Consider the following 26,359-nt stretch of genomic DNA (forward strand, 5'->3'; position numbering starts at 1 on the left):
ATGGATTATGGCAGCTGTGAGACAAAATAAGAGGTCTTTGCTTGGGTGCCAGTTACATGAGGCAGATGAAAACTGTGGCGTGTTTAACAACCATTTTAATTTCAATCTTATTTTTAGTCTTCTGGATGAGAATGCTTTCTTGCCTTAGCCACATTGTAGTTATTTCAATACGTGATGGTTTTAGTTGATGAAAATGAAAAAAGATTTTAGTCCAGTTTTGGTCAAATCAATTTTTTTAGAATCAATATTGATCGTTTTGGCAATACATTCTGCAGAACTGTCTCAATTATTATAACAAACATCTTATATAATGTCAAAATAACAAAGATCAACCAGCCCCAAAATGTAGGCGGAAACTCTGAAAATCTCTTAAAACGATTCACCTTTCGATGGCTGACTTAGAAGAGTCTATTTTGTCTATTTACCAATATTCACAAACAAAATGTGATCCGAGAAGCTTTATGTGAGATGGAGTGTTCATAGGTCGTTATATGTTCAATTGAAATCTGTAAGGGTTCATTTGACTTACATTTGCCCTGAAGTCCAAGCCTATCCGAAAAGGTCACACTCAGCTGAAGGGTCGGCCTCCTTGTTGGAAGTCCGTTGCTCCCAATCTTTTCAAGTCCAACTTTTTAACTTCGACAAGCCGTCCTCCGGGTGCTGTCTCGAAGTTATTTATCCGAAATTGACGTACATCGGCCGGCTGACTGGCAGCACGGGGCCGGGCGAAGAAGTTTGCTGCAGGCCGCCGGTGTCATGGAGCAAGCTCTGGCTGCTGATTGATGGCAGGGTGTGAAATTGTTCTGCTAATATTGTCTTTAATATTTTCACAGTTTCCAGTGAACAAGAGTAGTAATGTGGCAATGAATCACCATTTTAGACACTAGGTGACCGTAGAACGTGACAAGCCAAGCCAGGAAACAATACCATGCTTGCCTGCTAAGGGGCGGGGGAAAAGAACAGGCCCCAAAGTTGTTGGACCAGTTTGTCTCATCTCCAAATTGTCCTTAAATGACTACAGATAGTTTTAGTGGTGGGAATATTAGTACCGACATAATTTTTCCGATAAAGGAGCTATCATAAAGTGCTTATGTTCACCGAGTATTGTGTCCCTTTTAACACATGACTAGCACCCATAAAGCACATAAGATAGCTAACACATTAGTTTGTAACTTTAGCTAAAACCTCCCTCCTTCACTCACTTGCCTGATGTCACAAGGCACAAAGGACCCAAGGTTTAGCTGCCCGAACGTTGCCTGCCCAAAATTACAAATCAGCATGCTTTTTGAACATTTGAAACAAGTAATATTCAGCGATCTTAGCAACAGCCACCTTGCTGGTTTTTCTCCTTGCATGAAATATTTCTTTTTATTTTATCTCTCATTTTTTCCCCAAAGTACCTGTGCTGTCTTTCCCCACCTAAAGTGCTGACAAAGTCATAACACAGAGACTTTATGTAACCTGATAGTTCCTTTTGTGCCCTTATTTACTTTCCCGGCCCTCTTATCTGCAAAACTTTTACAACGTTCTGCCAAATGCCCCCCTATGTTAACGCATCTTAGGACTTCCTAGTTTGTCCAACAGATTTTCAAAGTAATGACCTCATCCCCTGGGGGGCCCACGGTGGGGGATGAGTGTCAGCAGGCTTCCCAAGTGATAAATTCCCCTGACACACAAAAAAAAGTACGACAAATGGGTAGGCGAAAAAGGAAAGGGTGAGGGTGGGGTTGGAGTTGCCTTTAAGTGCAGGAACTACGCCGTAAAAGCACGCCATTGATGGCTGCCGGTTTTATTATCTTTGAACAGGTGGCCTGGTAATGGTCACACACACACGCGCACAATATGGAGAGCGCCTGCAAGTTTGGGAATCTGACGGTGGGGATCTTGTGGTGACTTGTTGAGTGACTTCCTGTTGGGGCTGGGGGCGGGGGGTGATGTCAACGTCACATGCACAATGGCAAAAATTCCATCAACACATACATTCAGAGAGTAAAAAAAAGCCAGACAAGTGCTTGTTTGTTTTCATTAATTAATATATTTTCTGCATTAAAGTTAACATAGTTTTCTTTTGTGCCACCCTTTTAATTTTTTTCTCAGTAAGTATTTGATATTTTTGTTATATTGACATGAGTAAAATTTTAAGACTGTCTCTTGCAATAAATATCATAAAATAATAGAGCTTCACATAATAAATATTTTTGTACAACAACAAAAAAACAATTTTAACAGATTTTCTTAAACAAAATAGCCAGAATTCCTCTTTTTCTTTTGAGCATACAATGTACACAAAATAAATGGGAGGATGAGGGGAGAGAAGCATATTCCATGTGGAGAAAAGAGAGGAAAAACAAATACTATGAGATGGATGTGCTTGTGTTAATGCAACATAAGCATAAAGGAGGTTTTTAGTGTGGTCTAGGAACTGGTAATTCAAAACAAAAAGATACCTGGAGGTAACAGCTACATCATTGCCCTAAAAACAAGCAGGGGTTCTCAAACTGAGGATCGGGGGCCAAGAATGGGTCCTAAATATGAAATTTGAATTTCTATTCAGGAATTTATATTTTGTATCGGGCTGGGTATAATTTGCGGAGACATCACCAGGGGCTGAGTTTGAGAAACCATGTCACAACATAAGCAGGGATTTACAAACTGAGTGTCAGAGGCAGAGAATGGATCCCATTTTTAGGGGATGGTCCCCAAATGTCAAATTCGAGTTGTGTTCTTTTGCATTTGTCTGATTTGAATTGTCATTACAAAGGGGGTTGAGTTAGAGAAACCCTGGTAAACATGAGCACAATGACAGTCGGGGCCAAGAATGGGCTCCAACTTCTTTCTTGGGGGTCAAACCCCCTTATGTCAAATTTTGTTTGAGAAACCCTGCTCTGAGAAGACACTCCTTCACAGGAAAAAAACAGAAAGAAAAACAATACGGAAAACAGAGACTCGAGGAAGGACGTGGGAGCGGTTAAGGCAAAACACTGGTGTGTAAAAACCCGGTCCTGAACCAGAAAAAGCATTTTTCAAATCGAGTGGTTTTTCTTCAAGGGAAGACGGGTGGGAGGTGCTTGCTAGATTTTGCTGCTGTCCTTACTGTCCGCGGTGGTGCTCGTTGGGATCAGTGGGCGCAATCAGGAGGGCTTCTCCTGGTTCTGCGGGGCCCAGCTCTCCAGTTTGCAATACACAGTGTTGGAGTTCTTGCATCGGCAGCCGGGCCTCCGCACCCGGTCATAGCATCCCTGGCACGCCTTCAGGCAGCCCTTGACCGGCGGGTAGCACAGCAGGCAGGGGAAGAGTACCGACATTAATCCCATGCACAGGAAGCGTGAGCAGCAGTGGGAGTGCGATGGCGAGCAGGGGTGGTCGGCGCACGAGTCCCCCTCGTCGTCGTTGGAGCAGTGGTAGAAGATCCCCTTGACTAGGCACATGCACGTGCCGTGCTCCAGCGCGCTCTCCGCTGAGCACAGGCATTGGCCGTTGCATGCCAGGCACGAGGGCAGGCTGCGGGGCGCCGTGCACTCGCTGCACTTGCATTTGCCGCAACGTTCGCAGATGAACTGGTGCCCGGCGGCGACGGGCGGTAGCGCCCCTTTCCCGGGGCCTGAGAAATCTGATTTGTCCTTGAGCGGCACCTGGTGGAGGTGGGAACCCAAGGTGGAGTCCACCACTGGCCCTTTGGCTTTGGGCTGAGTCCGAACGGGCCGCGAGTTGCCGGCGAGTCTGACGGGCGGCGAGCGTGCTAGGAGTCCCTGCTCGGAGGAGGCGCTGCTGTTGCTCCCCGAGCTGGCAGCGCTCCCCGTGCTGGTAGAACGGCTCAGAACCGGCACTCGGGTCCCCCCGCCACCACCCCAGTGGTGGCCACCCGCAGCCGCCCCTCCGGACGGCCGGTGCTCGTAGTTGTTGTTCACATTGACCAGGATGACCTCATGAGTCCTCTCCTGCTTGTCGTGTGGCCGCGGCGGCATGCGGGGCACGGGCGGGCGGCGCGCCACTGACGGCCCCTCGGTGTACTCGTTGCTGGAGCGGATGGCCTTGATCTGGTCCAGGGAGAGGATGGCGGCATGCTGGAACTCCCGCTCGTAATCCGACCTCTGCCGGCTCTCGAGGGAGGGCTGCTGGATCACCACTAATGAACCGCCGGGGCCATGTTGACTTTGGAGCTCCATCTGGGGGGATCACCACTTCCGACATTCACCGTGGACTTGGCATGCATCGGAAAACCTGCGCAAACGGGAGAAATTTGTTAGCTTTCTTCACATTGTGCTGACAGACTGGGATATACATGTATAACTCAACTCAACTTTTGATGTTGAGCACTTTAAACACAACAATAGTTGCATACAAAGTGGGCTGTATGAAGTAAAAACCAGAAGCATAGAAACATCGATGGTTAAAACAATAAGTAACCAGTGATTCATTGAATGCTCAAATTTACCCATCTGGCACAATAGCAAATTATATAGTCGTCTACCCTCTTCAGCATGTTCTACTCACGCTGTATTACTACTACACTTTGTATGGTGTCCTTGAGGGCCCAAAAAGCTACCACTAGGACATATAGAAATATATCAATATTACACTTACTCACTACAATATTACATATTACACTTATTAAAACATTTTCAAGAAACGCCAATGTTACATTCCGTATTCCATAGTGTCAACATTTTGGTTGTCCCCCCCGCAAACTTTAGGACCATACTGGAATTATGGCCTATATGTTATTGAATATTAGTAGTTCAGCATGCCTACTTTTGCTTGTATTGCTATCATTGTAGACTACTAGAACAGCAAATTTCTCTTCTGGGAATCCATTTATCACCACAATAGTACTTATAGTTCACCAGAAATCGACTAAGAAACAAGACGCCCCCCGCCCCAATACGCACGCATTGCAAAAACTCCAACGGGGGCCCGCGAGCAAACACTTCCCCTCGCTCATTTACATCTCTATGACTAGTTAACATTTAAATGCGAGCGCAGCCACGAAATGAGGACAGCGACTAAATGAGCCGCCTCGCTTAGTATTCTCACGCGCACCCCCACGAGAAAGTAGGGAAAAGAAGGCTTTTGAAGGAAATGGTGGAGAGAAAACAACAACAAAAAGCCTCAAGGTCAAAGCGAGTTCTGAAAAAAACCTTTGAAAATGTCAGTGGAAACTTTAAATGCTTTTTTAACAAAGTTTTTACATAAAATAAACCATCCAAAACACAAACAACGTATTTATTATTCGACGATCTGAGAAAGTTTTTTTCTCCAACAATTGTGACATTTTTAGACATGCCATCAATGGCCCACGCTCCTTATTTTCGCCACCGATAAACTACACGCACTTTTTGATGGTTTCAAAAAACTGTTGTGATTTTTTTACACTTGGCGTTAATATGCACGTGTCCACTCCGCATTTTTTTGTCAAACATTTGCAAAGTCAATTTGCACCTAAAGCCTGCGTTACATGCAAACAGGAAAAGTTATGAATGAAAACAAGCGCCGGAGGGTGGTGGTGGGGTAGCCAGGGAGAGACGCATACATGCACGCGTGGAACCTCCACTAAGAAAAAAAAACCTCCCTTCAGCGTCATTTTCTGCGCTTTTAAATGCGTCAAAACCCAATACAAAAGTCTTAAAAGTGGTGCAAAAGCGTTTTAAAGGTGCATTAATCCCCAGAGCGCGCCGCAAAATTGCGTGGAAAATGACTTTAAAGCGGTTATTTACCTATATGCAAGCGTCCATAGGGTCGAATCCATCAAGCCTACCGAGAGTCCATCCAGAAAGGAAGCGCGTTGTCCCCCACGCGAGTTGAACGCGGAACATTCGCAGCCTGCTAATCCAAGAGCGTGCGACGTTAATTCCTTTGTTTTTAGGTAAAGGTCCGGTGCGTAAACAACAACACACAAAAAAGCGCGTAAATCCAAAGCCCTTCCACATATACGCACAGCTGCACAATTTTTACACGGACAAGAAGCAAGCCGATCTCCAGTTAGGACCGAGCCGAGTCGGAGTCCTTGCGTGGAAGTTGAGGAAAAGTGAGCGCAAAAGGCGACAAAAGTGAGCGCTCGGGAGTTAGATCCGAAGCTGATGCTCCTGCGGCGTACGTTCGCTTTGAGGCGTCAAGACTGGCTTTGGCCGCTTGCTTGGTGCTCTGCGGGCCTGTGAGCACTGAATGAATGAGGCCGGCGGGGGGGGCCGCGGTGTTTGCTGCAGCACAAGACACCTCCCACTGGCCATTGAGGCCCCTGAAAAAGGATACATCGCATCCGCTCCTGATTCATTGGGCAGATGTGCTGAGGCCCCTTAAGGTAGACCGGACTCGAGCGGACCAGCCATTTCCGCTCATGAGGCTTTAGTGAATAATCAAGTGACGCACTGTGACGCAACACATATTTTAGGACCCTTCTCGGTGCTTTTGTCATTTTTGGTAAGACGGACTCATCAGGGGAGCTTACTGTACTAGAACATGTTGTGAAAACGTGTTGCGAAGAGACCCTTGCAGAATCCATCATTACTCAACACTTATTAGGTTATCTTGGATTTAAACAACACCCGATTTGTCATTTAAACACAAAAGTTAGATACATAATACACAGGGCTTAATTGACATTGAAAATCCTTAAATTACATTTATTAATTTGCACAAAAACAGAATAATGGAGAAATCATCTGTCTCTATCTTTCCATCTGTCTAGTCCACCCTAAAACACGAAATAGAATTCACTACCCTTGAGTAACGTAATGATTTATTTGAGTACCTGTAACTATGCAACACAATATTTCTGTAGTTTTACGCACGTGTACAATTTGAACGATTTCGTTTCCCTGTGGAAAGTCCACTGCTCACATCAGTTCCGGTCCACCTTAAAAAAAAGAAGCGGTGGGTGGGGGTAGGGGAGTAGGAAAAGCGCCCCCCCCCCCCCCCCCCCCCCCCCCCCCCCCGCCTCCACCGTTCTGCTCGGCCCCTCCCCCACTCGTGTACCCGACTGTCTGCTTTGATTGGTGTCGCGGATGCGCTACATCCGGATCCATGAGAAAAGGGGAAGTTCAATACAAAGTCAATGGGCCTGCCATTCAAATGGAACAATCCATACAGGACAGAAGAATGGGCCTCCCGTATGCTTCGCGGCCTCGACACACACACACACACACACACACACACACACACACACACACACACACACACACACATGCGCGCGCGCGCACAGAAACATAAAAGAATACATAAAGAGTTAGTGAGTGTTTAGTGGCTGATGGAGTTGGTGTTGCGGCTTTGAGCGCGCGACAGATGGCCGCCAGTGTCACCATTAAGGCTCACTGAACGGAAATGCTCCTTGGACAAAACACAAACCGGCGAAAAGAAACACCACATTCTCGACTCCTTTAGTTGTATCAGAAATTATTGACTTCTTTAGTTTTTTTTAACTAATTTGAATATTCATTTATTTAAAGATTTATAAAGTTGCATGTGCAAGAATTTTAAAAGTGTAAAATAGAGATGCCTAACTAAAATTTTATTTGCATCCATTTGACCCCCCCCCTCCCCAATTTACAAGAGCATCTTCATCATGTATGCATCTGATATGCATGTTTTTTGTTTTGCTTTTCTTTTTAAAGTACATGTATTTGGTATAAACAGGGTTGGGGTTCAATTCGTTAAATTTGGCAACCTGCGGACCCCAAAAATGCATTTTTTGTGTGAACATTGCTTAAAAACAAAAGACAAAACTAATCCAAAAACTCAAATGCATTTATTGGAATATCCAAAATGATGATAATCTGCTTTTGTGCACTCAGTATAGTTTACTGAATGTTAAAAAACGAATCCATGATTCTGAAATGTTTACAATTAATGTTGACTGCAATTATATTTGACTGCTGCATGATGTATTATACATGATGGATAACTCAGAGGCACATGATGAAAAGCAATAATAAGACATCATAGCGGGGGCAGAAAAGAGGGCGGGGTGGCGGTGGCGTGCTGCTGCTGATAGGCGACGTAGGACTGGACCAGAGCGTCGGGGACGCGTGGCCTCACGGCGGCGAGGGCACTCTGGAAGTGCCTGGCGTCCACGTGCTCAGCCTCCATGTCCTCCTGCAGGGCCAGCAGGGCAGCCTCTCGGCATACTGCTGTTATCTGAGACAGGAAGCAGACACGCACATCGTCACACACATACATGCACAGTCACATGGGCAGCAGTGAGAGGCCCATTAATGTTAGTGACACAATGGAAATAAAGTGTATAGCTCAGCAAGCATATAAGAAAACTGTGACAGGACACCTTCGTATTGTGCTAAGTCTGATCCTGAGGCAATTTATCTATTTAAAACAATCTGATGAATTTATGTCAATTTGATAAAAGAGATGCTTTAAATAGTGATGACTCAGGTCATGGCGCACAAAAAAATACAACGTAAATGGACAAAATGCTGTTTTGTGCTCACGCTAAAGCCTTGTCTAAAGTAAAAACATTGTTTTGGCCCCATCTTGTGGCATCTTGGCAAAGCAACTATGTTAAAGTGAGCGGCGGATTTGTATTTAGTCAAGCCATAGCCGTGTCTAACATAAGAAAATAGTGCTTTGCCACCCTCTTGTGGCATCAATAGGAAATTACAAACCTTTTTGGGTGGGCTTCAACTGCGAAGTTAACTAATTTGTCTCACTAAATACATTTTTGAGAATAAAATTGCGCACTTTTTAGAGAAATAAAGGTATGAGATCAAAGTTGTAATTTTCTGAGAATAAAACTACATTTAAAGAAAAATGTTGCAAATTTTCTAAATTAACAGCATATTTTTGTAATGAAACATTTGTGAAGATTTGATCAAATTGATAGACGAAATGAAGTTTGGTGCGAGTTTTTTTTTCCTTTTTTTTTTAATTTCATTGAAAAATCTTTAGGAAAGAAAGAAATGTTATGACATCGGTCACCATGTCTCTCCCGAAAACATTGATTGCTTGTATCTGACTTCTGAGCTTGGACTTGAGCTCCTCTCTCGAGCATAGCATTCTACCGGTGTCCTCTGGAGGTGGACTTGATCTAACGGGATTACGTCTGCTTCCAAAGCAGCCCCCCGTCACTCAAATATGTGTTGAGGCAACATTTGGGATGTGGCCGTGTCTCAAGTGCAAACACAGCCTCTTTGCTTGGAATTATACGCATTTTGGACAGGGGCTCTCAAACCTTTGGTGGTCCAGGAAACCCTTACATGGGAGACATCTTTCCACGTACCCCCTCAAAATCGTACTGCCAATCAATTAACAAGTGCAACCTTAAATAGTATAGGAATTTTAAAAAATGCCCTTTTGTCATAATTTCGTCAGACGAGAAGCCAGCTTCCATTTTTTTTTTTTAGCCTCGTTAAGATCGCAAACACTGTTCCAGAGAGGACGAGAGCCAAGAAAAAAAACGCGACCAGGGTCAAGCACACCAAAAACATTGGTCAAGTGATAGTTATGAATCAACTAAAGACAGGTTGTATAGGCTTGTTGTTGAAAGCTCCAAGGGGGTTCAAATCTGTTTTGTTTGCTCCCTTGAATGCACCCGAGCCAGGCTAGCACAGCACACGTGTTTTGGGACAGGTGCTTCGCAGATGTCAGGATGTGAGGTCTACTGCGCCCTCCCATCCCTTCGTCTTCTGTTTCCAGCGACATGATTTAGGAAGGGTAAACACACGAGGCCGGGTTCATTTCAAGCGTGAATTTCCCATCATTCCAACAATTTGGCGGTGGTGGTGGGGGGTCAGTAAACTGTCAGTAATAATGATTCCAAACAATGATGGCAATGCGTATGCCAGCAGGAGACCGGGACGTGTAGAACCAAGTGATCCAGTTTTTCACCGCAACATCCCTAAACAGGAAAAGATTTTCTTAACAAGTTACTCAAATTCTGAACTTAAAAGTCCATGGATAGAGCGAGTCTGTATCTCATTTGAGGGGAGAAAAGGTTTGATGGAGCTTCCTTGTATAAGCAAAGTCAAGACAATATCTTCTTTGCACTTCAATTAGTCCATATTATTGTAAAGAAAAATAAGCAATTTAAAAACATAAAAAAGTAACTTAGTTACTTCACTGATCTTAAAAGTAACTAGACTCCAAGCTGCTTTGATGAAATCCCGGTGTCACTGTCCGCTTGACCACCTACTTTTAATTGACCACTTACTTGTAAGGTCAGAATCTCGTATGTTGGTACCATTGTAAACTGGCGTCATGTAAGAGATGTTTTTCTGCCAATTATTTGTCTGTCAAGCTTGTTTCCGCCTGACTGAAAGAGCCAATGGGGTTGCAAGTTGAATGCTGTCAAGAGCAAGATTCAGTGACGATCGAGGCGTCGGTCATAGGCGTTTAGTGTTTAACTCAAACCAGCACAGAGGCGCTTATTGTTCACGTGGCTCGTTTCTGCTTCGTCATTAAAAAAAACACACCGCCGTAGTCTCTCTATCGGGCCAACGTTTTGGGTCTTGAGTCAGCAAATCTCAGAACTGAGAGCCTCTTGATGATTAGCCCTGCCCCTCATTTGCTTTGCTTTTGCAAAGCCAGGAGCTTACGGGAGCACATCGGCCTGCTGCACTGCATCAAGACCTTTAAGTGATTGTCGACGTATTTCATGCCACGGGAATGAAAAATCAATCTCTATTGCAATGAAAAAAAATGGTAAAAAGCGAGACTTAGAGAATTTATTTGGCCTGTCAGCACATTTAGCCATTTTCAATCACACACTCGTCATGTGGATCATTATTACAATTTTTTGTTACTCTAGGATTATTTATTTGAGGAAGGCAGGAAGGAAGGCAGTAGGAAGGAAGGCAGTAGGAAATAAAGAAGGAAGGTAGGAAGGGAAGGAGAGAAGAAAGGACGGAAGGAAGGAAGGAAGGAAGGAAGGAAGAGAGGAAGGAAGGAATAAAGAAAGGAAGGATGGACGATAGAAAGGAAAGAATGTGAAGAAGGAAGTAGGTAAGAATGGAAAGAAGGAAAAAAGAATGAAGAAAGGAAGGAGAGTAGAAGCAACGGCAGCTCGGTAAGTAAAAAGGTTTTTAAAATGTATATACACCGTGAATATTTTCTCCCGTGTATTGTAAAGTTGCAATCTTGTCAGGTATGTTTGTGTAACCCTACTTTGTACTCATTCCTCCTTTTATAGGGTCTCGTCTTACCATTTTGATTCCTTTCCATTTCTGACCCGCGCTCACTGAAGCGTCGCTTTGTCCGATGAGGCCAACGGGACCGCCCATACATCGGCCGGCCGGCCTACGGTCGTACATAACTTCACGCACACACGCACACGCGGAGTAAGTACATAGAGCGTGCGCTCGAGCGTGGTGATTTAGGGGCGCAGTGGCGGCTCAAAGCGGGAATGTGTGTGCACGCATGCCGTTGAGCAGCGGAGCAGAAAGGCTGTCGCTGTGCGTCCGGGGCAGCGCTGATGGCCGCGAGGCGCACTGGTGTCAGGGCGCGCACCTGCCCGTGCCATAACCCCGTTCAAATGTCCTTCCCTGTCACAACGTTGAAATGTTACGCCGTCCATCTGTGTCACTGCGTAGGCTTCAATTCCTCTGGTTTCTTATTTGTCACAGTCATATTGCACTGAACTTGCAACTTTTTTTGTAGTAGCTGCTACGCTAAACTACGATGAAGTTGCTGTCTTAGTTTTTATGGAGCTGCTGCTGGAGCTGCACCACCCCTGCAGTTTTATGCTACATTAAGATAGTCCCTGCCCTACCTGTCCAAAAATAAACCCATCCCTTGGGGCTGCTAAGAAAATAAAAAAGTGAGCCGGCTAATCACGTCAGGCAACACATAGTACATGAGGGCTCAAATCAGTCTGGTGTACTTTTCTGGCTTCCTCCAGCAACAAAGGCGCTCAGTGAGCGTATCAGACAGCCTTAATGAAGGGCCTGTGGGCAGCACATCCACTCTGCGCATATGAGTGTGTGTGTGTTTACTATCAATCCGCCCTTGTGTCTCCAGCCGGCGACGTCCAGTCCTCCCCCCCGCTGCCTGCCTCACCCCTCACACACAATCGCTCACATTTACAGGAGAGAGGACGGAGGAAAGTGGGAGGAAGTCGCGTATGTGCAAGTCTCAAGTCTTAACTTTTGAATTTGCAGCAAGTCCCAAGCTTTAAGGCTACAATATTGTCAGGTGTGTTTGCATAGCGCCCACTTTGGGCATGTTCCTCCTTGTTTTGGGTATCACTAGGGGTGTTGGATCAGAAATCCAGTTGAAGTCAGAACTTCTTTTTCAGAGGCAGAGGCAGCTTTATTGTCAATTCCTTCGTGCTAAGACACACAAAGAAACCGAAATTTTGGATGTTATTGAACCGTAACGTGAACAAAAAATATCATAAAATAACACAACTGCTCAGCCTGCAAATCCTACCAATCAAGTCATTCAATCGTGCTCAGGCACCACTCAGTATAGAAATCACATCCTGCAGTTATTAAATAATATCTGAACGGATAGAACACATGGCCGGCCAGCCAAAAATAAAAAAAAGGTTTGATCCTCCAGAAAAAGCCAAAGAGGAAGCATCTGCATGGCCTGCTGCTCCAACACAAATAGAAACCCACTGCAAAAAAAAAAGAAAAGAAATAAAAATATACAGAGTGGAGAGAGAAGAGGCCGCATGCGTGACTGTGTGTGTGTGCGTGACTGTGTGTGTGTGTGTGTGTGTGTGTGTGTGTGTGTGTGTGTGTGTGTGTGTGTGTGTGTGTGTGCATGATGATGAAAGTGTGACGGCATGAAGCTATGCCACCAAAGAAGAAGCCAATAAAAAGTATATTGAGTCATATAGCAAAATGAACTCGTAAGAATGGAGACAGACTAGCAGAAGATTTAGTGTAAACCTTTCAAAGCTACACCCAAAAAAAGTTCAAATTGGCGATGTGATTGGTTGTATGTTTTGGAAAGACCCGTGTGGGGTAGCACCTGTGTTGGGGGTTACACAAAGTTAAGTGTGTGTGTGTGTGTGCGTGTGTAGGTGTGTGTGTGTGTGTGTGTGTGTGTAAGGAGGTATAGGCGGGCCTCGCCTTTAAGGGCATATTTGTCCTCGCCCCTTAATCAGACGAATGAAAGCTCGGCATTCTCCGTCGAGCTGGGAATTCAGGGATGGCATATTTACCAAACACACCCACACTCAAGTGACCTGTGTGTGTGTGTTAATGTCTAGGTGTGTATAAGTCCACCTGTGTGATGTGCACCAGTGAAATGTGCTTTTTTTTCTCCCCTCCGCCCCTTTCACAAGAACCAAAGTGCACGTCGACACACACGGAGAATGTGAGATGACTGAACACGACAGCCAGTACAAATGACATGCTTAATATCTCCGCCAAGGCTACAAGTGTTGCTTTGAATCATGGTCAGCAAAAGAAATACTACTAATTCCACTGAAATTTAGATATCGTGACGCTTTTGGCAAAGTTCAGGATAAAAATTTGTACAGAGCTTGACTTAAGAATTTGATTGTTTCCGTGACCAAGCTTGACAGCTGGAATTACTCAGAGAATTTTTTTTTAAAAATTCTTAAAATGAATATACGCTATGCTGTGCCTTGTGTTTTCATTTTCTAATAATAAATAAAAAATGTGTATATATTTTTTACATTTTGTAATATATTAAGGGTGTAACAAAAACTGATTTGAATTGGAAAATCTTAATGTTTTAATTAATCTATTTGGTTTATTCTGCTCTTTCTTTCTTGACATTCGTCTTAGAAAATAACATTTGTCTCGAGGTTTAAAAATAAAACGGTGACAATATTTTACAGTACGGCAACAGGGTTGTTGTTCGCATTTATGACGAATCTCCCGCAAAGTGAATATATATGCATATAATAATGTGCGTGTGTGTGTGTATACACCCGAACTTTTGACTAGTTCCTTGTTGTGCAACTGTCCTCTTTATAGCCGTGCATTCCTCTGAAGCTGTTTATCTTTCATTGTAGTCGTTGCCCAACGGTACAATTAAATGCATACACAGCTACTGTTTGTCAAAGAGTGTCAGGGACATTCACAGATCCCTTTTTTTAAATGATAAGAACCTTTGTCGTGACAAATACAAGCTTGTAAATCACAAGAAAGTGAGTAACCGAATAAACAGGTGTGAAGCGGAAACTATCTGTGTGGGGGTTGAACTGAATTGTGTGTGTGTGTCATTATAAAAGGTGCTATTGTCATTTTTAAAAGCAACACTTATGTGGCAGCTCAAATTGACCCACTTTGAAACTGGAAAAACGTTACTGTTTATTAAATAGTGTACATTAGCTTTAGCATGTTAACATCCATGGAGCTTTACTTGGCTGTCAGTAGACTTTGATCTGATCCTACTGTATGCAATGAATCCCGTAGGTGTTTTCCCCCAACCGCAAACACAAAACAACTGGAGTTAAGCACCATCACACCTTTCCTTTGGGGGTTATTGCTGACAACGCGCCTTTTACACTATCAAATGTCACCCCTGTTTTGAGGAAGAGGAGCCTGTGGCCATGTTTGGGGAGGTTTCGAAGGAAAGTTAGCACAGGCAAGCAGAGGCGGCAAGTAGGGAGAAAGACAGGTGAGTTTGAGAAGCCCACAAGCACTGTGATGAGAAAAACGTCCTCCCCCATGTGTTGATGGCTACATCTCTCACAACAGGATGGATGGAAAAGCAATGTCAGAAACTGAACCGGAAGATGGGGTCATATTGCTTTGAATTGGCCATATCACTCCATAAGTGTCAGCCTGAATTTTACCAATCGACGTGAGATTGTGTTTTAAGTCTCAAGGACCCATGTCCAAAATTTGGCGCTTTTACTCGGAATCAGCTGTTTCTCACTCATTAGCACCCAGTGGAAAGAAATAAGCCCCGGACACCAGCTTCACCAGTCGACATAAAATTGGGTGGCCATGCCAATTATACCTGGATGCAAGGAAAAGTCTCAAGCAGGCATTTTGTCTTGAAACGGCTATTTTTGAGCCCATCCAAGCTTCCTCTCTAGAAATCCAATCATATATGCTCTATGACTACAGCTATTTCAAAATTAATATACAAACGTGTCTTGTCTTTGAATGTCTCTGGGGCTCCACTGGAAAATCTGCAAGTAACGACAAAGCACCCATTCCACAGATGAGACACCAGGGCAGAGACCCCTATGTCAAACACAACACTCAATAGCAGGGGGGCCGCATACCTCCTCCAGGTGTACGGCCGCTTTGGCCTTCTTCATGCAGGATATGCACTGATAAACTCTGTTTAGGTTGACTTACTACAGTCATTCTGAAGCTGACTGACTTTCACAGAAAGAGGATGAACGGAAAGGTTTTCAAAATGAACCCAGGTAATGCAGGACCTGGTAGATCTACGACAGACATCCACATATTAAGTTTACAAAAAAACCTAAAACTAAACTAACCTGGATGAATATAGCCTTGATTCATTCTGCCACTAGAACCCACCCCAAAACCTGCTGGACTCACTAAATACCTCAAAAACAGACATATTTGTCTGCTCCAAGGTAAGCAATATATTCGCATTCGTAAAATAATGCTATGCTAATGTTAACCCGGTCAACCAAATGATAACAATGGGCTACTGGCACTAGCTCCAACATTCGTAGTTTGGTGTGCCTTGAACTTTTTATCAGAACACGTCTACAGGGAGCATAGAAAACCGTGACAACAACTACAACAACTAAGTCAGACTTAGTTGCTGCAATTCTATGAAAAGGAGTCACATGGAATAGGAGGAGACCAGTCCATCGCACAATGAAGTATTTGTGCAACCTTTCGGTCACGGTCAGCAGCCAGATCATGAGACGGCCTCGCGACATTCTGGAAAGGCACAATGACACGTAACTTGAAAAGCACACCGCAGTTGACTACCGGGAACTCGTGATCGAGATACATACAATAGACACCACCCTCATGCCGTGTATGTCAGCGAGGCCGCCATTTTGGTTGCGACAGATCTGCCTCGTACACTCAACAAACTCACCTCGGCTCCAGAGTACTTGTCCGTGCAAGTCACCAGGTCATCCAGAGACACATTTTGGGCCACAGGCATGTTCACAAACTGGAGGCGAAATATTTCTCGTCGAGTCGCAGCATCTGGTAGAGGAACGTAGACAATTCGGTCGAGACGACCCGGGCGCATCAGAGCCTGCGTGACGGAAAGAGAGGGTGGGAAATGTAAAGTTAGCGAGTTATTGTTTATCGCCAACCCAAAAATGTCGTTCAATTCTTTGAATTCTTTCAGTCTCCAGAGCCATGACATGATCTTGGTAATAGAGCCACAAAAAATTCTCGAGAAGATATGGCATTATAAGCAGACTGAAGAATGAACTACAGTCCTGGGCTAAAGCGAACTAGTTAGCCCACTTGAGCCGTCGTCAAGACGACGTTACCCGACTGTCGCTCTACTTCCTATAGATCGCTTCTGTGTGACCCCAAAACAGTTACTAAGTAGCGGCTGTCTCCCTTGTCAAAGGTCGGTAAGTGGCGAGCGCCCCTCCAATGCAGACAAGCAGATGGACAGACAAGTGTGTCCCGTCTCCGACAGCTCCACTCAACCATGCACAGTAAAGCCCGGGCTTAAAAAACAACATGACAAAAAGTACTAATTCCAAAAGGAGTATGGGGAAAAATACCAACAAGGCCTAATAAGTGAATGTTTTTCAGAAGAAAATGCTTAAAGAATGAGAAATGCTTTTACAAAAACAGCCTGATAAAAAGAATTTTGGCAGACAAAGAACAAGTATATTTTATCTTGATTTGAGATCTTGGTTAGATTTCCAAGCGTGGCAAGTGTGCTAGCTCCTGATCCGCAATCTGTCCATTTTAGGAAATAGACACTGTGAATTGTTTTTGTCAAACATCTTGAACTCGATGCGGACTCCACAGGAAAATAGGCATCAATTGGCGCTGACAGTTTCATTGTTGTTCTTGTACGATGGAGCCCCTCGCAGAGGCCCAGACTTGCCGGCCCACCGCGACGCTCCACTCCACGAGACACGCGGGAGGTCACGTCAGGAGTGATCAGCAAGGCCAAACCAGGATTTTCTTTTTTTTTTTTTTTGCTCTCTCGCTGACACGCTTCATCGTCATGCATCGTGTTTGTACGGAAACAACTCAAGCTCAGCAAGTTAGGATGTTGGCTAAGAAAATAAGATACCAAATATGTCAATTGTAAGTCATTACTTTGGGTCCATAAGTGAGTTGCAGGTTTGCCCAGAGATATTTTTAGAAATGCTGTCGCTTAATGTCTTACTTGATGGCAGGACAGACACTCCAGAGACCCAAATATTTGTATACGAGCGACTAGAAAGTCAATTTTACATAATATGCCCTCTTTCAACGAAAACATCAGGCTCGGTTGTTCTCCTTGAAATCCTCCCTGCGTGCAAAGCAGGCAGGACGCAATCGGCAGCCTTTTGTCTACGGTTTCCTCATTCCCCCTCTGGATAAGCAATTTCCATTTCACAGGGCGTGATGGACACTTTTCCAGCCTTTTATCTGCCGTTTTTCCTGTATTTGCACGCGGAACACGAGAGGCTGGAACACAAGAAGTTCGCCTCAGGGAACCGCAGCGTGGCCCGGCGTTGACAAAAGGAGCAGCCTATCAGCGGAGGAAATCTTCTTGTTTTTCAGGTCTTGGGATTCTTCCACTGCCGGCTGTGGTTGTCAGACACCAATTGTGGATAGAACATAGGTGTTGATCACAAACTCGGCAAGTTGGAGAACCTTACAATTCTGCCAAGACCGAACAATAACGAAAATTAAAGTCATTCCTTCTCTCTTAGTGGCCACAATTGTGAGGTCACAGCTGATTTACATAAGGCGGCCTCATGCTGACTTTCTTGGAAGCTAGGGAGGGGAAAGAGCCGCCATTTTCAAGTAGAGTCACATCAAAACCAAAAACACAATCCAGTACAAAAATCTACAAATCTCAAGTGGGGCATTTCTGCTCTAGCCCTGTCGATGGCAGGAATGATCATCACCCAACACTTGAAAACGACGAAATAAACAAACCAGAAGAAGCTAGGTCTGCATAGAGTCTGCAAATACTCCCGTAACTGTCACACACAACTGGCCCAAACTGAGATTCAAGGGCAGAAACTCATAACTGTGAGGCAAAACATGCTAACCGCAAACAAAATTCGCACCATAACAGGCGGGCCAAACACAACCTCTTTGTGAAGGGCAATAACAACCCCACTCTGTCTAATTGGTCACGGCTCTTCCCGCACATTAGTGAGCATTGCCGGTGTCTTTGTGTGCAGGAGGTGAGGTCGGGGGCACTTGGGGATGGTGACCAGCCGGGGGCACTTCCTCAGTCGTGCTCTCTGGCACGACGGTCAGCGTAAACCCGCTAACCTCGCTCTGGCAGATGCTCCCAGATAGAGCAAGAAACAAATGCACAATTCGTTGGTAGGACTTTGCCCACGTGACAAATTAATCAGTTGTGGAATGAGAATTTCTTTTTATATAAGGAAAACAAAACATTTCAAACTAAATGATACTATTGTAATGTATTTATTTGTTTGCTAATACATCTAGCTAGTACAGCTTCAGAAATGTTCATTGATGTACACTGTCCCTGTCAAAAAATTGAAATTGTGCCACGGCAATCAACGGTGCACATGTGAATAAAGGGTGAATTTTATCGGCCTTTTTTTTTTTTTAGAAGAAGAAGACTAACAGTGGCCTGATTAGAGTTGCAGTGGGGTTTTTTTCTTCATCAAAAACCAAACTCTGGAAGGGATTAAAAGCATTTCATTTATTTTCTATGTTACGTCTGGTCGTGGAACAAAATAAATCTTATTCAAGATTATTTAAGATGAGCACACAGTGATTAGGGAGTAAGAAATGAGCCAAACTCCAAAATAGTTCAAGCTTGGGACTCCATCACTGAATAGTATATTCAAATCAGGGGACCCAGCAGGACCTTGTTTGGTTCTCAACAGCAAAACATCCAAGAGAAGCTTCGGAAGAAGCTTCCAGACGCCCAGCTCCAAAATCTCCATGGCGCAGTCTCTTAACTTCCAAACTGTTTTGATTAATGACTATTTTACATATTACATCATCTGATTTCGGTAAGATGTTTGGTCATTGTGTGAAATGCCTTGCTTGCACTGGGTTCTGCGCAAAAAGGCAAAGAACAACGGCGGTCATTCCAGGCATTCCAAATAGTCCCTCATGAAAGATGACTTCCTGCCTCGGAAGACCCTCAAGACCTCATTGCACAATGCGGAATGCAGGGAATCTTCGGCTTCCAATTGTTGCTGGCGAGGGAATTCTAACCCTCCCTTCAGCTACACGTGTTTACAAATACTTTTTAAGTGTCTTCCTCCTCTATGGCGCAACCAAGACACCAGGACTTGTCATAGTTGTATGTTTCCCTCTTAAGGGTTCAGGGGTTGTCGTTAATATTTGTCAATTGTGGGCTTGTAAAGCCCTTTAAGACTAAAGTTGAGGGCTATGTATATGAAAAGACTTCACTGGACCCCCCCACAGGAATGACGTAACCACCACGTGTACCCCAAAATAGGAATGAAAAAGTATTTTTTTTGTTCTTCATTCACGCAAGGGAGTCAAATTCAAGTGGTGTTTCACAATCATATTAGAGCTTGTAATTGGCTCAAAGCAGAGGAGTAATTCATCTGTTTGTGTGCCTCTTCCAAGATGTATATTATGCACACAATTTGAAAAATGGTATGACATCATTTATGAGAAATATTTGGTGGACCCAAGTTTCACTGCTTTAGGAAACACTGTCCATGTTTACAGCTTCTGGCTTGTGGCCAGTGGACTTTGCCGTAGACGTGCGTATTCCTAACCTGGCCGGCGGCAAACCTCAGAGGCCTCGATGAGTCACGAGAGAGAGAGAAGGACCACCGCAAATTCTTGGCAATGGAAGCTGACCAGAACTTTACACTGAACAAAGTAGTACTCGAAGTACTCGAAGTACCTAATTTTCTCAACAAGATGCCATACCCCAAAGGCAAATTTTATTAAATCCACTCAGTTACTTTATCAAGGCAGACAATGGAAAAAGATCTCTTCATTTACAACGCCAAGCTGGCTGCAGACTGAAAAGTAAAACAAAGAAAATACGAATCCTAAACATGCAGTTACCTTTCTGCTATCGCGCACACGTGAAAACCCACACAGCAGAAAAAAACGGAAGAACCGAAGCTTTGATTGAAACGACTTTGACGGGATGAGCAAATTACGCTAATGACGCGTGTGTTGAACTCTCCCCGAGGCTCCCCATCATTTGATCACATTCTATAAAATGGACGACTAGTACCGACATGCACCCATGTTCCTTTCACATGTCAAATGGCTTTTTAGAGGTCCTTCAAGTATCATCTAAACTTTCCCAAAACATTTTGACATTCAAAATGCTCAAAACAGCAAAACAATAAATGTTCCAAACGGCGCGGTGTGTGTTTGCAAGTTCCCATGTTGTGAAAGCACCCTGAATGCACCATGTTGCCTGCTAAGCAAGCGTGTGACATGAGTGTACGGAAGTGTGGAGCTCCCAATGTTGAGCAAAAATATTTTGACTTGCAAAAATGCACTCACAAATTCGAATGAACTTGCAAATATGTTTGAACAAATTTGTAGCTAAATGCTACGTAATTAAGTCCCCAGATGCGTCAAAGCGACTAAAGCAATAGAAACGTCTGGAGAGAAAATGCATGATTATTATTACTGAAGGGTGAAGGAAGGCAGAGGAAATGAGAGCGAAGCCATGTTGAAAAGTGGAATCTTAGGAGGCCATCATCATTATATATATATAAAAAAAAATAAAAATACAGGCAGCAGCAGCAAAGTGTCTGCCATAAAACACATGTATGTTTGCTTTACAAAGAGCTGTTTCCTGAGAGCTGTCCACAGTTCTCCACTTGGTTTTCAGGGAAACTGGCCTTCAGTGTGAACGTCTCCCGGTTCCTGTGGGCACCCTGCACATTCCTGACTGGACTGGTGTGGAATCAACGCAAGGGTGCCTGGCCAACGCCGCACAAAACGCACATTCTTTATTAATTGAGCTCGAGCTAAGCCGCAAACCCTCAATGCTGGCCGTCCAATCACAGCGCAGTAGGGAAGAGCAGGCTGGCCAATCACAGCAGCTAAATGGACAGGCACAACTTGGTCAACTCCAAGGTAAGCAAATGGAATTGTACAGTATTGTATGGGAAATAGAGCCCAAGCATATTTAGTCTAACAATATGCTAAACCTACTAAATACTTAAGTTATGCTAACACTCTGCTCTCACAGTATCAAGATTTTTGTAATATTTGTTTTCATTAATTTATTTTCTTTTCCTAACTTTGGTCATGATTTTGTTCAATTTGACAGAAGCTTTTAACTGATCGGTTGATTATTTATTTATTTGTAAAGGATTAAAGATCGTTTCGACAAATACAGCTAACATTTTAAAAATATTGTAAATATTTTAAACAAAACCATTTTTGCAAAGAAAATGTTTGCCAAATATTTTAACAAACATTTTTTTACCAAGCACACGAGTTGTTTTTAGTATTAATGTGGTGAAATTACTTAATTACTTGAAAAAGTAATTAATTAAGTTATTTTAACTTGGGTGATTATGCTATTAGGTTAAAACATACATTAATAGGATAAAATATTTAGTTGATTAATTATGACTCAATCTGTTAAGAACAATGAAGTCAAACAGAGCAGTTCTTTTTTTGATCATTTGAAATGCTATGTCTACACCACGGCAATCATCATTAGACCGTAAGACGTAGTAGATGTCAGTCTTAAGTGCATCTCATACAGCATCACGTGAAAATAAAAGAAAACTAAAGTCTCTTTTTGATAGCTGTCACACGCGTGCACACACATGCACACACCAACATAAACATCAGTGCTGCTGAGTGACACAACGACTCGGCCGGATCCGTTTCCACTTCCGTGAAATCTAAACATTGGTTTTTGTTTACTCTCATCCTGAACTGGGACCCGGCTGGGTGGGGGACGATGTGTTTATCTTTGTGTGTGTGTGTGTGTGTGTGTGTTTGTGTGTGTGTGTCAGAAAGAGGAAAACGAGATGAAAGACATGTCAACATTTTGGAACATCTTACTATCAAGAAGCACATGATATGAGCTGGATGCGAGATGTGCCACGGAGATATATACAAGACTCGGGACGTAAGGGTTTGAGGAGGGACAAAACAGGAAAAAAGAAAAATTCCCCACCCAGCATGTGAAAACCTGTGTCAGGTTTCCTCATAGACAAGGTCACCCTCTCTCCGTGTCGCCTCAGTGCCTCCACTGTGGTAACCCAATCTGCCGCCGCAGAAAAAAAAAGCTTTTTGTCGCATGAGAAGACTTAAACCGTTTCCCCGTAGTCGGCGTCTATTTTTCCGATGTTGTGTTGCAAGAGGTTGCATCAAAATTCCTCACAAACTCAATTCCTTCTTGCACATTTTTGGTCCAAATCCATTTAAAGCAGCCTTTCATGCATTTTGGCAAGAACTTGCCGCAAAGGAGCACGAAATGAAGACAGGAAACGGGAGAAGAGCAGAGGACTCGGGAGGCTTTCAGACAAGAGGTTGCTTTTCTACATCGCCGACGAGCGAGGCCGACACCCGAGCCGTCTGAATGGGAATCGGATCATCTGTCAACACAAGGCACGGCCCGGATCCTGCCTGCAGACTGACATGGATAGGACACTTCCTCTTACGATCCCATGAAATGGTGGCGCAAATTGTTGCTATGGTGATTGTCGGTTACGACCAGGGGCAACAGGTGGGACTGCCCTAAAGTGCAAACCAAAGCCATTTTAACACCACCTGTTCATGTCAGCAGTTTTCAAATTTTTGGATTCGTGGATATTTTACATGATGAAATCCAAACATGCTCATGCCTGAAAGCCTGACACAACCAATCAAGCCAAACACAACAGTCGACCTTTTCCTCGGAGCCACAAATTTTACAACCAATTGCTCCTGTTTTACAATGAAATACACACGAGGGCCTCAGGAATTTTTTAAGGTGCCCTTTGAGGTGAACACAAGGTTGTAAGTCTAAACCAAAAGCTGCTCGTCATTTCCATACTTGCTCCGGCCTCCTCTTGTATTATGAAGCATTCAACCAGGAGGGGGGTAAATACACAGTAACCCCCGAACTTCCCCTTTCCTCTGGAGGGGAAGCCATTTTATTGTGTTACACTGGGGAGGAGGGGGGGGGGGGCTGTAATTACTTGAATGAAAGGCTTTTCTCAAAAGCTGCGGTAATTACTAGATGCACGACGAGAGGCTGGCGAGAAAAAAAAAAGGAGGATGAGGCCGAGGAAGGGCGGGGGTACTGAAAGAAAACATGACAGGCAGGTATTAAAAGTCAACGGGCGAGGCAGGAAGGAAGCAGCGAGCGGGATGTGTTGTAACAGAGAAAATGTTCAGCTGGGCCTGAAGGCGTGGCCTCATGGACACCAATCACACAGCTCCTCCTGGGCTATCCTTTTGGTGATTTATACACCGACTTCTTTTTCTCTTTTTTTGTTCCTAGCAGAGAACGTCCCTCACCATATTCGCAGGACTGAATAATTCTTTCAGACAGCGTAAATTACACGCCGCGCTTCCTGGCCGCTGGCTTGAGGAATGTCTCGCAGCGATGATGGAGGGATGGGCAACCGGAGCGATCAGTAAGAACCACGACAAATTTAATAACAGAGGCCTACAAAATAAAGCCAAGCTTTAGAATTAAAAAAAAAAGTAAGAAAATCAAATAATATGAAATGAAATTTCGTTCCAATGCTCCCCCCCCAAAATTACGAATGAGAAATAGCTCAATATTTGCTAAAACAATGATAAATGAAATGAAAAGAAATAACCTGTTTAATAAATTATAATAATGTATGTCTTATGTTGATCGTGTACCTTTTCAAAGCCTTTACATACTTGAATTTTTTTAAAATCGACTTCTTGGTTTCGGCCTGAACAAGCATAGAGAGAACAGATGCAGCTGTGCCAACCACTATTCCACTGTTCTTCCCAGGTAAAATGTGAAGGGCCTAAAGTGAGACGTCAAAGTGACAGTGGGCAGTTTAGACGAACAGTTGTCAGTCGCAGCCTTAAAGAGCATGTCCGTCTATCAAATGATCTTTTTACAGGCCATCAGGTATCATTTACACACTTTCCCCCCCTGGTAGATCCTGACCTTGGAGAATGGCCCCTTTAGATGCCCAAAGAGCCCCCCACCCCTTTACATGGCCAAGCTTGTCAAAGGCTCTCCTGTTAAGGGCCCATGTGGAAAAAAAAAAAAAGGTGTGCTCTTAGCTTGTTATGTGACACGCCGGGGAGACGGGCTACAGGAAGGTGAGGGGAGGAGGAGGCTGGGCACACGGGGGCAACAATGGCTCCTCTCATGTCGGGAGGGCCCATCGGTTAAGTGTGTTTTCCTGCAATTTGAGAAAGTGGAATCTGGTCAAATTGGTGTCCTCTTGAGTTCCGAATACCTTAAGTTATGTGACCGGAAGGGGGTGGGCGCTTTAAGTGGGTGTGTGGACTGAGGGGAGGCGGCACCGGTGCTAATTGATGCTTTTGGGCCAGGACTGAATGTTTCTCTGGCGACGCTCACAACATAATTCTCGACCACATTAGTGGCATGAGAGATAGAGAAATTAAGTGAAATTTCTTCCATTATAAAGTACAAAGTATAAAGTACAGAGTAATACGTGTCAAGAAAAAAAAACAACAAGCAACAACTGTAGAAGTGCACTTGCTGTCGTGCCTTGGTGGGCAGGGCGCGTTCAGTCAAACAAAGCGGACCCATCCAAATGTAATAAAAACGAAATGTAACACAATAACGCCATAAAAAAATACACTGAGAAAGTAATCAATGTAATACTGGCACGAGGTGCAATCCTATCTTCACAAGTCGTATTCTATATCCTCGTCTTGTTTTTTTTTTCAGTCTCCTGACCTTGGCATGGGCGCAGTGAAACCCAACACTGCCCAGCAAACAGCGGCAGCAGAAATCTATTTCTGTATTTGTGTTACAGTAAAAATGCCGGCCCCCCGTAATTGAATCGCACTAGCCGGACGGAGACTGCCAGACGTGACCGCCTGCACGCTCCCGTCACGGCGGTTGAAGAACAAGCTGCTTAATAAGAATCATCATCTTGCGGCTAGCGCGCTTAGCACAATGTTTTTATAAGACTTTGCGCTGCCAGGCTTTCAACGCCAAGTCCACTTTGGTGTTAGGATTTTCTCAGAGCAAATTGCAGGACTAAAACAGATACAATCAATGTGTACATTTATTCAAGATATGAAATGTAAAACTCAGCGAGATAAAAGTTTCAACGTTTCCCCCTCCTTTTACACCAAATTGCACTTCTCTAAATGGCATCAAAACGGAATGGAGGTGCAAAGTCGACGATCATATTGGAAAGTGAGTTAATGGGGGGGGGGGTTAGGGGGGGTTGGAGAAACGCTGTCCAATATTGCACTTTTTAAAAACATACAGTAATGACATCCTGACAGTAATTAGAATTGTTGCCACTTTTTGCTTCTATTCATTGGACAATGTCCTGCTCCTTCTGGTATGCACACTTTAGCCACCTGGGGGCAATATAATGAATACATACAGATATGCACCGAGATGGTTCTCAGATCCTCAGTTCAGCTGTATTAATTGTTCTTCCAAAGGATAACGAATACATGCCTATGTTGTCATATTTAATCTGCCGACAGGTATTCCGCCATCTTTAGTGTTCAATGCTGCAAATAGGTGCAGTTTCCATCAAAGTGCTAAGAATAGGTTCCCAAGGGCAAAAAAAAACAAACACAAATAGATGAATTTGTGAATTGTATAATGTGACTCGGCAGGGGGGTTAACTGTAAAAAATGCTAAATTTGATTTGACTCAGATTCTTCCATTACGGCTATGACAGGACAAGTGAGCAATTGCAAAGAAAACATTGAACATTGAAATTTTTTTTGCTGCTTCTTTATCACTCCACAGAGTCAACCTAGTGGCACGTCTTCTCTCCGCCAGAACGCCACGCCTCAGGTTGTGTAACAACTCCGGATCTCGGTGATTCCCTTTTGGCACGGACACAACAAGCTTGCCTTTCTAAAGATAGATAAACAGGTCTATTCACATGCTGTCAACTGCTCCATCTCCATATCAACAAAGCGCAAAACTGAAAGTCTTTGCTTCTTCCAACAACATGCCTCGCCTTCGCCAGTTCAACAGTAGGACTTTGCAACGAGTGCAAAACAACCAAAATGTACTTCTGGAGATCACTGACCTCTAGATAGATTTAGCTTTCAAAATAATATGAAGCAACAAATGTTTCCATTTGTGGCGCTCAGCAGTGAGGGTTCGGACACGAATACGGGTGCGGGTGGCCCCT

General features: G+C 44.0%; 2 protein-coding genes across 2 annotated transcripts in view; both read right to left on the reverse strand.

Moving 5' to 3' along the window:
• Positions 1–1,773: 1,773 nt before the first annotated feature.
• Positions 1,774–6,359, reverse strand: spry1 (sprouty homolog 1, antagonist of FGF signaling (Drosophila)). The gene is made up of 2 exons (XM_037262128.1): positions 5,715–6,359; positions 1,774–4,221 (listed from the first exon to the last, which is right to left on the reverse strand). The coding sequence occupies exon 2, from the start codon at positions 4,164–4,166 to the stop codon at positions 3,132–3,134; it is 1,035 nt and encodes a 344-aa protein (XP_037118023.1). The 5' UTR covers positions 4,167–4,221; positions 5,715–6,359; the 3' UTR covers positions 1,774–3,131.
• A 1,360-nt stretch (positions 6,360–7,719) lies between these two features.
• spata5 (spermatogenesis associated 5) overlaps positions 7,720–26,359 on the reverse strand; it is a 70,709-nt gene continuing 52,069 nt past the window's right edge. Inside the window, exons 17-18 of the mRNA XM_037263109.1 lie at positions 15,964–16,128; positions 7,720–8,130 (exon numbers count right to left, since the gene is read on the reverse strand). Of these exons, the coding sequence (XP_037119004.1) occupies positions 7,933–8,130; positions 15,964–16,128 (363 nt within the window). The 3' untranslated portion in view covers positions 7,720–7,932. The remainder of the gene's footprint in view (positions 8,131–15,963; positions 16,129–26,359) is intronic.

The sequence above is a fragment of the Syngnathus acus genome, chromosome 10 (assembly GCF_901709675.1).
Source record: "Syngnathus acus chromosome 10, fSynAcu1.2, whole genome shotgun sequence".
Lineage (NCBI taxonomy): Eukaryota > Metazoa > Chordata > Actinopteri > Syngnathiformes > Syngnathidae > Syngnathus > Syngnathus acus.

Excerpts from the sequence above, each read along its gene's own strand:
- spry1 (XM_037262128.1), bottom strand. The coding sequence starts at position 4,166 with ATGGAGCTCCAAAGTCAACATGGCCCCGGCGGTTCATTAGTGGTGATC.